This window comes from Littorina saxatilis, linkage group LG11 (assembly GCF_037325665.1).
Source record: "Littorina saxatilis isolate snail1 linkage group LG11, US_GU_Lsax_2.0, whole genome shotgun sequence".
Taxonomy (NCBI): Eukaryota; Metazoa; Mollusca; class Gastropoda; order Littorinimorpha; family Littorinidae; genus Littorina; species Littorina saxatilis.
In genome coordinates this window covers 41456786-41472083 of record NC_090255.1, presented here as the reverse complement: position 1 = coordinate 41472083, position 15298 = coordinate 41456786, and the positions used below count along the sequence as shown (strand labels likewise).

Genomic DNA, 15298 nt, shown 5'->3' with positions numbered 1-15298 from the left:
GGATGACAATCCGTACTCTGCAGATGCGAGATGGATCTAACCGAGATGGATCTAACCGATACACGGAAGCAACATTGGGAACACACTGTTATTCAGTCTGTGAATAGTTTTCATGTGTGAGGGGTATTACTGCAAGTACGTTCACTAATGTAGAGAAATAATTTTGGACTCAAACTTCAAGTTAAATTGTTTCTGCTGTCAGAGCCATCTTTCTGAAGGAACAATATTTTACATGCCACTGGATTGTTGTTATTTTCCTTATTTTGCAATGACAGGCTCAGCTTTCATTTGATTGTAATGTGTTTCTTATTTGAAGCTTTGTATCATAAAAGCTCTGTAGAAGTGTTGCACTTGTTTTGCAGACTGCATTAGGCGTGGTATTGTAGCTATTGCACACCCCCCCCCCCCACCGCCTATTTATCTAACACACCCACCCACACACATACACAGGGTGCTGACAAAGGATCTTTTTCTATTCTCCTTCAGGCCATCGCTTAATTTCTTGCAGACTGAGGAGCAGAGGACGTTTGAGCCGCTCCTAAACCTGAGGCACACAAGCCACAAGGTAAATAAGGTATCAGTATAAAAACAAATGTTTTCACTTTGATTTTTATCGCATCATTTTTTTTTAATTAAACTCTGTAAATTGTGGCAATTACACATTATGCCAATAACATTATTATGAAGAATGAAGATTTTCAACTTATCATTGAAGAAATGAAATCAAGCATTTTTGTTCATTCTGTATTTGATTATTATTTTCCAGTCTTTGGGTTGGCATAGTGGGTGAAATAAGGGTGAGGAGTGTCGGTTGGTGTTATTTTTTCGGTCTTGGTGATGTAATATTTTTCCCACGGGGTTATGTTTGACTTTAGTGCAGATTCCAGAACAGCCTCTTAAACTGAAAAGCTACAAGGTCAACAATATAAACAGGTTACTGGTGTCTCAGGCATTGATGTTTTTTAAAAAGATTTGCACAGCAATTTATGTGTTTGTAACAGATAATGAAAATAAAGCATAACAACTTTTATATTTTGTAAGTGGAATTAAATGTTTTCATTTTTTATTTTGAAGTGTTTTTGTATTCAGGTTTTATTGGATGGGTGGGGGGGGGGGGGGGGGTGGTTTTGGTGGTTCTGACTTTTTATGATGTAAGGATTTTTTTCCTTAATTAGTTATTTAATTAGTTTATGTAGGGGGGGCCGAGGGGGGGGGGGGGGGGGCGTGGGATTTAAAGTGTATTTCTGGCTTTCGGAGAGGTGCTAAATCTGTTAAAATGGAAATGAAATAAAACAATTGGTGGTGAGGGTTATTACAAAAAAAGTGAGGATTATTTCTCATACCTTTTTATTTTTTACCCAAAAATTATGTTACTGAAATTATTCATTAATTTTTAAAGAGGCAGACTGTGAGACAGGTGATGTAATTGAAGTTAGAATATCATGAGATGCTACTTACATGTACTTTCTTTACAATATCATCTAATTTGCAGACTTCATGGCAGCCACTGACCTGACGATATGACAGCCATGAATTGAATATCAAACGCAGAAGAAGAAAAAGAAGAAGACAGTCTAACAGGAAAATAATTCTGGTATGCTCATAATTTCTATGCCAGTTTGAAAAAAGTCATGAATTGAAGTTTACCCAGGTTAGACATTAGCATGTCGTAATTGTGACAATGAATGTATCCGTAAACGCACCAAGAGACTTACTTTGAAAAATTGAAGTCATGCATCGTCAATATGACTACAATCACAAACTGAATAAGGGGAAATCATGTCAATTTGGTGGTCTGGATCATCAGCTGTTGCTCATTCGCTATAATGGTCTACTTGACAAAGCCCGTCTTCATGTGCTTCTTTGTTTCTTTATACCTAGTGTAGACAACATGTAGGCGTTTGCAGACTGTTTATTGTATTGCTGTTGTTTGTTTGTGAGTAAAACTATGGTGTGACCTCAATTGTTTGAAATTTGTTGTGTATGTTCTACTTTGTGTAAGGTGTTTCTCCATGCCCCCAGAAGAACCGACATTATATTAAAACCTTCATACCCTGAAAATACTTGCATACTAGATGTTGTTTCTTATTGTAATGATTGGGGACAGGCAAGCTCTTAAATTGTGCAAGCCATCAGAAAACTGTCAAGTCTGATTTGCTAGAACAAGCGATATTAACACGTTATTAAGATGAATATTTGATTAAATATGTGCAGGAACTACTTCAGCAGATTCATATGGCCAGTCTCACAATGCAAGGAAGGTGAGTAAATTGAATTATGTCTCTCCCACCTGTTCTGTGTTTAGTGTCAGCCGTGATTGCCTGATGAGAATTTGAAAACATGTTGCTAACTAACATGAACCCAACCATGAAACGTGATGTAGGTGAGTAGCCCATCTAGAAAAACGAACCTGTTCTAATTCCGAATTAGAACAGGTTCTTTTTTCTAGATGGGCTACTCACCTACATCACGTTTTATGGTTGGGTTCATGTTAGTTAGCAACATGTTTTCACATAGAAAATGGTGGGCACCTGAACAAATATCTGCACATTACAATGAAGTCTTACTTTTTAATCTGATGGTTTAATAACCCCCAAAAACCCAACCAACCAGCACCCCCCCCCCCCACCCCCCCCCCCCCTCCAAGAAGAAGCTCACATAACTACCAACTACACAATTTCATTACAGAATCAAACAATGGGAAGAATCAGGATTCAGCAGTGCTAGGTCGTTGGGGGGGATAGCTATCACTAGGCACTCAGCAATGAATAGTTGAGGTTTTCACGGACATTAACAAAATCCGGTAACCTACGGACAGTAAATTTCACAGGGAAGGGAACAAGAACGTCAAAAATGGAAAAGTATGTTTTTTTCTTTCAAACCATTGATAGAGCTCTGAAGCTTCACACAAGTTTTGCAGAGAGAGCACTCGGCCTCTTCATTTTTGGCACTAAAACATGCGCACACACAAAAAGAAAGTTTTTAAAAAGTGGCACCGATGTATTCTCACACTCACAGCCTTAGAATATTGCAGTTTGTATGTTACCAAATTGAGGCATGATTTTACTCCATACCTGACCAAATCTGCGACAGTCGGGCAAACTTCTTACAAGTCGGATTGGGCCTTCAATCAAATACTCAGAAACCAGCAGCTACTTTAAGTAATACTAGTTTTGTTGTTATTTTTTACAGCTTGTACTGAATGTGTTTTCTTTTATCTCCTCAGAATCGAGTCAGCCAGAGAAAGACCATTGAGAGGGAGAGCGCACAGTAAAGCATATATGGCATGCACTTCGGTGGACCAGTGCCATCATCTTCATAACAAGAGATGCAGATCATATTTTCTTATGTTTAAGTATAGCTGTTAGCAAAAGTATTTGACGATTCTTGGGTACGACTTTCGTGTTTAATCCTATTAGCTTGTGTACAGCCCCAAAATCTGTTTTATTTTGATTTATCATTTATAGTTTGAATTTTTTTTTAATGGAATTAGTCCAAATGTAAATACATCTAAGGTTGCAATATTGTTTTTTTGTATATATACCCTTAAAACTACCTCTTCGTGTAAACAAAATTTAATTGTAAAAATAAGTGTTTGTTCAAGGGAGATAATTTGAAGCGAATTTTTTTTTAAATCAGTAAAACTGCGTTGTGACATCCTCAATTAAATAAAAAGAATAAGGAATAAAGGTATACACACAGGTTGTACCCATTTTCTTGATTGCACTGCTTTTAAGTAGAAAGCTTTTTTTCTCAGAATTATTTTACAAATAAAATTCAAGGGAGGCAATTGATATGATAAAAAGGAAGAATTTTTTTTCTTAGAATACTGTACACATTTAGTAAAGTATAATTTACAAGACAAAACACAGGGTTTTTTGGGTTTTTTTCTGTGCCTACTACTTGACAAGAGAACCACGAGATTTGTGCAGATTATTTAAAATTTTCTGTACAGTATATTTTACAAAGACAGATCCATACAATATATATAATTTTGTAATAGATGTTTTCAATTTGTAGGTATGGTTTTTTTTAAATCAACAGTTCGGATAGCCACAACAAGTGTGTATGTCTTGTGATTTGAGAGCTTTAGCACTGGATGCTTAGAATCCTCTTGATCATTTACTTCAGTAGGTAAAGCCACCTTCTCCAAAATCTTCTCTCCTATTCTGTGCTTACTACAGTGGGTTTGACAAGAGAACCACGAGATTTGTTTTTGTACATATGTTGCTTTTATTCTGTACACTTTAATGATTTAATCCTATGTGCACATTTTTTTTTAACTGTGTTTTTGTTTTTGTTTTCCTGTATTCAAAGTGTGTATGGAAACCACAACCTGTCACAGCAGTATTATTAATCTGGATCTCCCTGCTAAGAACGTAATTAACAGAACGTGTGCATGTAGCTAAAGAACTTAAAAAGAATTTCTGCTACTTCACTCAAAATACGTCCATCCTCACACTCATATTTTCTTAAAATAATATTTGTTCATACAAACATGTTTGCGAATTATTCAATTTTGCGTAAAATATTCAATTACGATTTCTTTGTGTGTTGCAAAATGATGTAATAAAATTATGCAAGATCAAATTCAAAACAGCAATAAAGCTGCTGACGGCAGAATACCTCTGTTGACTTCTCTATCTGTTGGGTCAAAGACAGAACAACGCAATAACCTTTTTTTGTGTAGATTCGATTGACTTTTTCCTGAAATAAAATATTCATGAAGCCGGTTCTGACTGAGTTAATATATTTCTGGAAAGCTGAACAACGCAATGCGTCTGTGACTGGTGAAGAAGCAGAGCTGGAGCTTTTTGTATTGTTTGTCGTTGGTTTTATTACACACGCACTCACATACGGTCAACAAAATGTTGCATGTTCCTGCTTGACAAACAAATGCCTGCATACATGCGTGCACGTACGAACGTACGAACATACCTGTGCAAACAATCTGCCACTTCAAGTTCAACACCCAAACCCCACACATTCCTCCAAAAGGAGTCTGAAGTATAATACTGGCATTTGTGGTATTGAACGAGGACCTCAACTTCCATTGTCTAGTGCATGTGGGTCTCATGTTGTACGTGTGAAACCACTTACTTAAAAAAGAAAAAATCTTGTAAGCTTATCAACAAAAAACGAACAATTATATTCTTAAACAAACTGGTTAGAATAACAGATTTAGGAGAATGCAATGCAAGGAACATCATTATCTAATTCGGTCGATGCTTAGATCTAGAAAAGCACCCACTTATTCCAGTATAATAGAGAGAAAAAATCCAATTGAAAAAGTTCCAGATCTAGACAAGGCAAGCACTAGCAGCAATTTTAGCTAGCAAACTCGAACTTGCCCTGCATTCATGCAAGGTCGAACCACTTTCCCTGCCTAGTGGGGGTTTGGCGGGTAGAGGGCCGGTGCTGGCACACTCGGAGTGAAACGACATGTCACCTACTTCGATAGCTTCTCCGGATTTACGTGTACAAACAGCGTCCGGGTTTACCGCTTCGATTCTAAACCCTAGTTTCTCATGTTGGTAACAAACTGGCTATTTGTTTATCAGATGTGTCGTTGCGGTTCCACATTAAATGATGCTAGAATGCAAGATCGCAATCATTTGGTTATCAAACCAGGTTGTGTTCTTTTTTTCATCACCTTTTTCCGCGCAAACAGTTTTGCGCCATTTCTTTTGCGCAGACTGGGCGGGACAGGAAGCGGAAGCGCATCAAAATTTCTGATTGGACAATGATGCCGACGCCCACTTGACCCCCACTACAATGTCAAGGTCGGAAAGTCGTGAATACCGGGGGTGTAAAGACAATGAGACAGACGACGAGAAACGACGCATTTACACTTAACACTCATGCCGAACGACATTCTTTATACAAGTTTTGAAAAACCCAGTCTTTAACTTTACTCCTGTCAGAAAATCAATTACCTTCAAATTGCCAGCCAATCGTGTGAAATCTTTTCTTCAAACATTTTCACAGGCACACCGAGACGCATGCCAGCAAGTCTTGGCGACACTTGTTCCGACGTCATCCTAGGAATAGTTCGTATCCATTTCCGGCGAAGAAAGCGCCCAATCAGTGCAACAGACATGAAGAGGGATGAATTGTGGGAAGGCCGATGGGAGCTGGCGGCTTTGGCGAGGCTAAGGAGCGATTGAAGCGAGAATAGAGTATGAATAGTCAAACGCACGCCGCAAGAAACGCTGGACGGGGCTCTGATGGGTCAGGGAGGAACGTCGAAGAAAGTTCAGACAGGGAGGCGGACAGAGGGCAGGAGAGATACGGGGGAGGGGGGGGGGGGGGGAGAGGGGTAACTATAGGCGGCTCAAATCGGAGGAAATGTGGGTGGGTAAGGCCACGGGACGACTTCAAACACACGCCCGTGACAGAATGTTGGACAGGTCTTGGATGGAAACGTTGATGAGTTGAGGGGAGGGACGTCGAAGACATTCAGGCGGAGAGAGGGAAGGGGATTAAAAAAAAGGGGGGGGGGGTAAAAGGGAGAGAATGTGGGTGGGTAAGGGGAGGGTGGGGAAGTAAAAACACACACGCAAGGCGGAATGGACAGATCTTTGATGGAAATCCTGATACGTTAGAAAAAGACGTAAAGAAAATGTCGGCGGGGATAGTGGGGGTGGAGTGAGGTTAGGGCTCAAAGGGGAGGGTTGGGGGAGGCTGGCAGAGGTAAAACACACGCGCCGCCCGGGAGAGAGATACCTAGACGGGTAGAAAGACGCATACGTGTCATTGCATGCTAGCAACACACACACACGCACACACAACAACACACTCAGTAACACACACACATGCACACACACACACACAAACACACACATACACCATACACACACACACACACACACCAACACACTAACACACACACACACACACACACACACACACACACACATCATCGTCCCGTGCCCATGGTTCCCAAACTTGTTGATACAAATCTAGTCTGGATCGTCGTCTGCGTTCGTGGGCTGAAACTCCCACGTACACTCGTGTTTTTGCACGAGTGGAATTTTACGTGTATGACCGTTTTTACCCCGCCATTTAGGCAGCCATACGCCGCTTTCGGAGGAAGCATGCTGGGTATTTTCGTGTTTCTATAACCCACCGAACTCTGACATGGATTACATGATCTTTTCCGTGCGAAAATGGTCTTGTGCTTGCGTGTACACACGAAGGGGGATAAGCCACTAGCAGGTCTGCACATAAGTTGACCTGGGAGATCGGAAAAATCTCCACACTTAACCCACCAGGCGGCCGCGGCCGGGATTCGAACCCTCGACCTTCCGATTAAGAGGCCGACGTCCTACCACCCCGCGCGCCACAGCGCCCGTCGTCTGGATCATACGGGCTATTTTATAAATGTGTACTCTGACCCGATGTCTTGTGCATGAGACGTGTGCACCATTCCGGGTCCATGCCGGTTCCCAAACATTGCGATACCAATCTAATCTAGATCATACCGACTTTTTAATAAATGTGTACTCTGATCCGATTTCTCTGTCATGTACGAGACGTGCGCACCATTCCGTGTCCACCGTTCCCAAATATGTTGACAACAACCTAGCTAATGTCCCATACCCACTTTACAACGCACAGATGGAGTGACTGGATGACGGTGCCAGCTGGATATCACGTTTTCTTGAGTGATTGTTATAAACAACAGGCCTGAATTTCAACAAAAAAAAAACCACACCACTACTTAGTGCAGAAAACATTCACAACCATAACTGAACACATCTGTTTTTAGTATGCTTCTGATTCTTTTCTGTAATAACATTTTAGCCAGCATACCTTCACACCGCTTTCGACTTCTGGGTACAAAATCGGGTGTAACAACCGTCTGGGTATTTTAGTGTTCTAGATGATCGAACGTGTAGCAAAGACCTGTACGCGTACGTGTAGATATTGCGTCACCCTTGACTCACTTTTTTCTCCAATGTTCCAAATGCATACGTTGTTTTGCTCCCACCAAGACTGCAGATCTTGGCAAACGCGTGACGTAAAAACTAGATTTGATGACGTTACCCGTACACGTTCCCGTACACGTCCTGAAAAGTGCTGAACAATATCTTGCTAATGGGCGTAAGGTGTCTCCACCGTGGGATATCGAACGAAAGAAGACACGCGTTTATTCCATTCTCGGATAACATTGGCCGTTCTTCAGCATTTGCAGCAGGGAGTGGTCAGGTTTTCGTACCTTGTTAGTGCCCAGTGTCTAGTCTAAGGCTGTAAGCCTATATAGTGTGTACTACCCAGGGGCGGACGAGGGGGGGGGGGGGGCACGTGCCCCTTGTGCCCCCCCCCCGAAAAAAAAAAATAATTGGAAAGCTGATTCTATGACCATTTCTAAGTTCAAATGGCACCAGATGGCACCATTTTGCTTCTTTGGACCTAGAAAATTCGGGCGCTTCGCGCCCATCACATTCACTTTCGATTCAAAGTGCCCCCCCCCCCCCTTACAAAGCAACTGATCTGCCCCTGCTACCTGTTAGCGCCCAGTGTCTAGTCTGAAGATGTATATAGTGTGTATTACCTAGTAAATGCCAGTCCTCTATATTGGATCACTAGAGCCTGAAAACTATTTGTTTGTAATGTTCTTTTAATGGGTTTTTTCTTCTCTCATGAAGACGAATTCTGACAATAACTGCTGGGCTTGTCTGGGCCGCGAAAGCGTGACCACCCTTCTAGTTACTGGAACAATCCGTGCAAAACCATCGCTAGCTGCAACTATGAAATGCTTTAACAGGCCAGCAGCAATTAAAATGGGTGGGGGGGGGGGGCGGGGCTACAGTTGAGCGATCATAGTAAAATCACCGTGATTGAGAGAGAGAGAGAGAGAGAGAGAGAGAGAGAGAGAGAGGGAGAGAGAGAGAGTGGGAGGGAGAGAGAGAGAGAGAGAGAGAGAGAGTGGGAGGGAGAGAGAGAGAGGGAGAGAGAGACAGAGAGAGAGAGATAGAGAGGGAGGGAGAGAGAGAGAGAGAGAGGGAGGGAGAGAGAGAGGGAGAGAGAGAGAGAGAGAGAGAGAGAGAGAGAGAGAGAGAGAGAGAGAGAGAGAGAGAGAGAGAGAGAGAGAGAATTCAGAACTCTATTGTTTAGGCCAACTGACCTGTTACAACCGGTACATATTAAACATGACAAAATACCTCTCTCTTTCGCTCTCTCCCTCTCTCTGATCGACTCTCACTCCCCCTCTCGATCGCACACACACACAAACACAAACATACACAGACACACATACACACACAGACACACACACACACACACACCCATGCACACACACACACACACAAACACGCAGACACACACACACACACACACACATACATACACGTGCATAAAAAAATCATATGCATACACACATTCCCACACATGCATACACACGCACACACACACACACACACACACACACACACACACACGCACACAGACACACACACATACTCACACACACACACATACACACACACACACGCACACAGACACACACACATACTCACACACATACTCACACACACACACACACACACACACACACACACACACACACACACAGTCACACACACATATATGCATATAGGCAGATCAACACAGCTAAGCACTCTTGCACCTACACACACAGAGGCTTGCTTACATAGGCGATCATATACGCAATATCAAATATTATATGTTGGTGAAAGCACACCAAAGGAAATAAAAATCATTACAATTGTTAGAATGTCATTAAACCGTAAATAATGCAGCATTCTGAATGTAATTGCCCATGATACATTTTCCACACACTGAATTCTCCTTACATTGCAGAATGATGAAGCATTGCGCACTTGAAATCGAAATGCACGACGCAACCATACTCATACAAAAAGTGCGCATAGATCGTTCAAGCATTGACATAAATGACAAGAACATCGGCGTGAAATCACAGGTGCCAGTGATGGATTTAGGGGGGGGGGGGGCGAAGGGGGCTCGAGCCCGGGCCCACCCTTCAGGGAAAAGAGAGAGAGAGAGAGAGAGAGAGAGAGAGAGAGAGAGAGAGAGAGAGAGAGAGAGAGAGAGAGAGAGAGAGAGATATGATTAAATGACAGTTTCCGAGCTCAGGTGGCCCTAGATTGCAGCATTTTGCTTCCTTGAAAAACTAAATTCCGGGGGGGGGGGGGGGGGGGGCGCTTTCCTTGTGCAAAAAAGTTTGGGTGTGCCCCCCCTACCTTAAGATCCTGGGTGCAGTCAAGGAAGTGAGTCAGCCACATGTAGGTCATCTAAGTCTTGGGTCTGGACGATGAAATATATTATGTAGTGCTGTCGTTTTGACTGTTCTCGTGCAATGTTTAGTTTTCTAAGAAAGTGTAGATTATTGTCGTTGTCCGTTGACGTTCAGTTGGATATTAATCATCAGAAATGATTGAAGTTATTTCCCTTTAGATCTCAGCAGTCACAAGTCACGTGACTGATGATCAATTCCTCTGTGCATATTTGATAGGATAGTTGTACCAATTTTATTATATGGTGCCGAATTTTGGCTAATCTAGCAACAGAGTTGCAGCTCCGTTTTTTTTCAAATTATTTAGAAATGAGGAAAATCGACCCAAACTGGTTTTTGGTGAATTAGGTCAGTTCTGATTAGATGTGTATGTTAAAACTAGAATGTGAAGTTTTTGGAAACTACAAAAGTGTGCATGGCTGTGTGCGTTTAATTGTAACAATGAAAAGGATGGTTTTCTAAAATCGAACGACACTTCACCGTAATTTGCATTTTGACCAAAATATGACATTTACAAAAACAAACAGACTGCCAACGTTCCATACTTCATAATCAAAAAACAAGAAAGGTATGTTGCTGGAACGTTTAATTATTGACAAAACAAAACGTTACGTTCACAGATATATCGACCCAGCGGTCTTTTAAAGTGCAGTGACAAACACTAATTAGACAACACTAATTAGACAACACTAATTATACAACACTAATTACACAACACTAATTACACAACACTAATTACACAACACTAATTACACAACACTAATTACACATCTATATCTGTGAACGTAACGTAACGTTTTGTCATTAAGTAAACGTTCCAACAACATACTTTTCTTGTTTTTTGACTATGATATTTTACAATTATATCGACAGTCCTTCTTCACCTATACCGCTCGCGCGGTCTCGGAGGTTAAATTATTGCAAAAGGTAAGATTTTGGTCAAAACTACAAATGCTGGATAATACAAGCAGTCCACATAATCACACTGGTTTGGCCTTAACTGGCCTATCAGGGCCTAGCATTGGACAAAGTGAGTTCAGCTTACAAAGGCGGGGGTCTGGGGGCTGCAGGAGGCCCCCAGTGGGGTCCAGGGGCAAAGCCCCTGGAGGGGGTTGCCCCCCGAATTTGACAATTTTTTTGAGATTTTTTACCTAAAATGACCCCCCCCCCCCCCCCCCCCAAAGAAGATTGAGCAACTAAATTATGCCATAGTCCATAGTCCGTATCGGCACATTACTTCTTCTGACTTGCCTTCCGCCTTAAAATCCAGCCATTCCCACTTCCAGGAATACCTGGATTCTTTGTCACTGAATGGCTGACCACGTTCAACAATGTCGCTTCGAGACATTATTTCAAGTCTAGAGCCACAAAACACCGGCACAAAGCATGCTCGCGCGATGCCAGAGGAAGTGCGTGCTCAAGCAAACTGTCAAACCGATTGAGAATTGAACCGAACGGCGCACAAAACGAAAGCTGGGACTGTTTGGGTATACCGTTTAGGAATAACAGGTTTTTGCATTTCGGCGTACACCAAATCGAGTTCCGCGTACTGGAGATGTTATTTCGTCGTAAAGTACGCCGAACGGCTTACAATGCTAGGCCCTGGGCCTATGGTACACACTACATGATAACCTCACGGCCTCGCTCTCTATCTAAACGATAACAAGGTTGTTGTAAAATGCGGACAAGGCATAGCTAAAGATACCCCTCTGAAACTGATAATCGCCCCCAGCTAAACGTTGCGACGCAGCAAACTGCCGTGAAATGTGTACAAACACACCAAACACACTGAGTGTATGCCACAAACACACGATAATGTCACGGCCTTGATCTCAATGCAGACGATAGCAGAGGCGTTATAAAGTGCGGGTAATGCATAACTGAAGATTCATCCGTGAAACAGTGACGATTGTAGCTAGGCCAACGCAGCAAAACCCATTGCCGTGAAATCTGGGCAGTAATAGGGTGGCAACGACGTGAGAGAAAAGTGATCAGGCGTAGACATACTAATTATGGAGGACTTCAAGTTGACCGGCGTGCTGCCTGCTACCTTCACACCCATGAAGGCTAACGGGTGGGTGTTGTTAACGCTTGTTGCTTTCACACCCATGAAGGGTAACGGGTGGGTGTTGTTAACGCTTGTTACTTTCACGCCCATGAAGAGTAACGGGTGGGTGTTGTTAACGCTTGTTACTTTCATACCCTTGAAGGCTAACGGATGGGCGTTGTTCACGCTTGTTACTGTCACGCCCATGAAGGGTAACGGGTGGGTGTTGTTAACGCTTGTTACTTTCACACCCATGAAGGCTAACGGGTGGGTGTTGTTCACGCTTGTTACTTTCACACCCATGAAGGGTAACGGATGGGCGTTGTTCACGCTTGTTACTTTCACACCCATGAAGGCTAACGGGTGGGTGTTGTTAACGCTTGTTGCTTTCACACCCATGAAGGCTAACGGGTGGGTGTTGTTAACGCTTGTTACTTTCACGCCCATGAAGGGTAACGGGTGGGTGTTGTTAACGTTTGTTACTTTCACGCCCATGAAGGTTAACGGGTGGGTGTTGTTCACGCTTGTTACTTTCACACCCTTGCAGGCTAAAGGATGGGTGTTGTTAACGCTTGTTGCTTTCACACCCATGAAGGCTAACGGATGGGTGTTGTTAACGCTTGTTACTTTCACACCCATGAAGGGTAACGGGTGGGTGTTGTTCACGCTTGCTTTGTTTGTTTGTGCGGGTGGACGAAAGCGGTGTTGGGTGGTAGGGTGTTTGCCCAGGCGCTCATCCGTTTTTTTGGTGCTATTTGACTAGCTTTTCGTTGTTTCCTGTCGTACTACGGTTTTTGTTTTTAAATTGACAGATAACGAAAGTCATTGTTCTCCCAGATCAAAAAACAAATAAACTCCCTACGTTCCAAAATTCAGAATAAAAAAACAAGAAAGGTAAGGTATTGGAAAGTTTGATTTTTGACACACCAAGCGTTCCAGTAACATACCTTTCTTGTTTTTTAAAATTATTCTTCTCTAAGACCGCGCTGGCGGTAACAATTATGTATCGATCCATTTCCGTCAGAATTTTGTTCATTTTTAACGATTAGAAGTGCACACACGCAGCCAGACACTCTTTTGTAGTCTCGACAGCCGCATACATATTAGATTTCTGATGGTACATTCATGAATATCTTCACTACAATCTATTTGATTTACATGACACTTGTGTCGGCCTCTTCAACACTTGGCAATTAATGACACACGATATCGATTACAAATGTGAGCCTCTCTTTCGAAGTGAAATCTCTGCCGTCAAAAGTCAAACAATGTTGGAAAAGACGTCACAACGTGAATAATGGAGTCACCTATAAATTCTGTAACTATATTTCTTCATGTCTACCGAGTAAGTGACGAAGAATTTCGGTGGCTGCAACATATCTGCAGTAGAGAATTAATCGTAAAGGGGGTGGGGGGGGGGGGGGTGACCGCCAGGCTGTGTGCAGGTATCAGTATTGAATATGATTAAGTTATGGTTTCTGACGTCAGAAATGCAATTACTTTCAAATCAAGCTTTTTTTTTTAGACGACCTACATCGTTTTCAAAGCGGCACACCTGCGCACAGTAATAATGTTGTCCTGGTGAAAAGTGCAATACAAATCCTAGATCGATGGAGACTTTGAATTTTCTTCCCCCAAAAAGAACAGGATAAATATGATATCACTTTGGCCCTGTAAAGCCGCACGAATCACGCGAGAGTTACGTCAAGTAAGAACCATGTCACTCTGCCTCTGCATGAATGACGATTTAGCGACATTCAACTAACGCCTCTATTGACGTGGAGGGTTAGTAACGCCACATGCGTCAGAGTCCGCGAATATGGTCCGAGTTTTCGCGAGGAACAGGGTTGAGCTACGGTAGGGTCACTGCGCATGTCTGGTTTTTTTCTTCGCGGAAACGCTGTTGGGTTGTGTCCAGTCGCGTCCCTTGCAACAAGATGGCGACAAGCGCGTTACGGATTTACTGTTGTGGAGAGTTGATGGACGACGATGATGAACAAGCAGTACTGTTTTATTGTTGATGTGAATGTAATCCCAAAACATCGAACTGTCGATTCGAACGTCAATGAAGAAGTGAGCGTGAAAATCGAGCGCAAAACAGCCGGGTAAAAGTTCAGGGCGCTAAAGTACATTTGAGCCGAAATCGCACCCAAACTCCTGTTGACCTCATTTCTTCCCAAAATAAACATCACTGCTAAAATAAAATGCATTAAAACCAAGACAGTATCCAACCCAGTATCCTTAATTTTTGAAAGGCTAAGTGATTTACAACAAATGTCTTCTCACAATCCGTAACTTTGTCAAAAAATATTTGCAGAAGTTTCTCACCTCGCCTTGGCAGCCATCTTGGAACTGGAGAGACCCTACGCAGGAAGCAAGGTTGAAAGTTGGTTAACCGGTGACGTCACTCCAGTCGTACCGGACCGAGTTTTTGCGACCTCCGGTTCGACTCGAGTCACCTTAGTTGACGCTAAAACTCGCTCATGTTATGTTCCGAAATAACTATTCTGAGATGTGGAAGAGTTGCGTCCCTTCAAATCCAGCACACGTGACTGCTGATGAGAGGAGGTAAGCGACCATGGTGAATAACGAGTTCCGACCAGCATATTATCAAAGGTAAAGGGCATTTCATACAGCAGCCAGTGCAAGCAATGCACACTGGAGATTCTTATTCACTGCGACGCTGCGATCCCTTGCCTTCACTGGTCGGCGGCGTGTCAGCGTTTGCCTCAATGATTCAAAAGAGTAAAAGTGACACACACACACACACACACACACACACACACCTGCGCGCGCACACACGCGCGCACGCACGCGCGCCACACATACACACACACACACTCACTCACACACAAACACATACACACATGCACGTACACACGCTCATATATTTCAAACACCCTATATACACACAAAAACACTCCTCCCAACACACACACACACACACACACACACACACACACACACACCAC

The 15298-nt window shown here is 42.7% G+C and overlaps 1 protein-coding gene and 1 long non-coding RNA gene across 2 annotated transcripts in view; both read left to right on the top strand.

The window, feature by feature from the left end:
- Positions 1-444: 444 nt before the first annotated feature.
- Positions 445-4619, top strand: LOC138980480 (uncharacterized). Its single transcript, XR_011460344.1, has 4 exons — positions 445-565; positions 1493-1594; positions 2215-2261; positions 3227-4619. It is a non-coding gene; the product is annotated as an uncharacterized lncRNA (long non-coding RNA).
- Positions 4620-12038: 7419 nt separating this feature from the next.
- Positions 12039-15298, top strand: part of LOC138980479 (N-acetylneuraminate lyase B-like) — a 14133-nt gene continuing 10873 nt past the window's right edge. Inside the window, exon 1 of the mRNA XM_070353360.1 lies at positions 12039-12353. Within this exon, the coding sequence (XP_070209461.1) occupies positions 12292-12353 (62 nt within the window). The 5' untranslated portion in view covers positions 12039-12291. The remainder of the gene's footprint in view (positions 12354-15298) is intronic.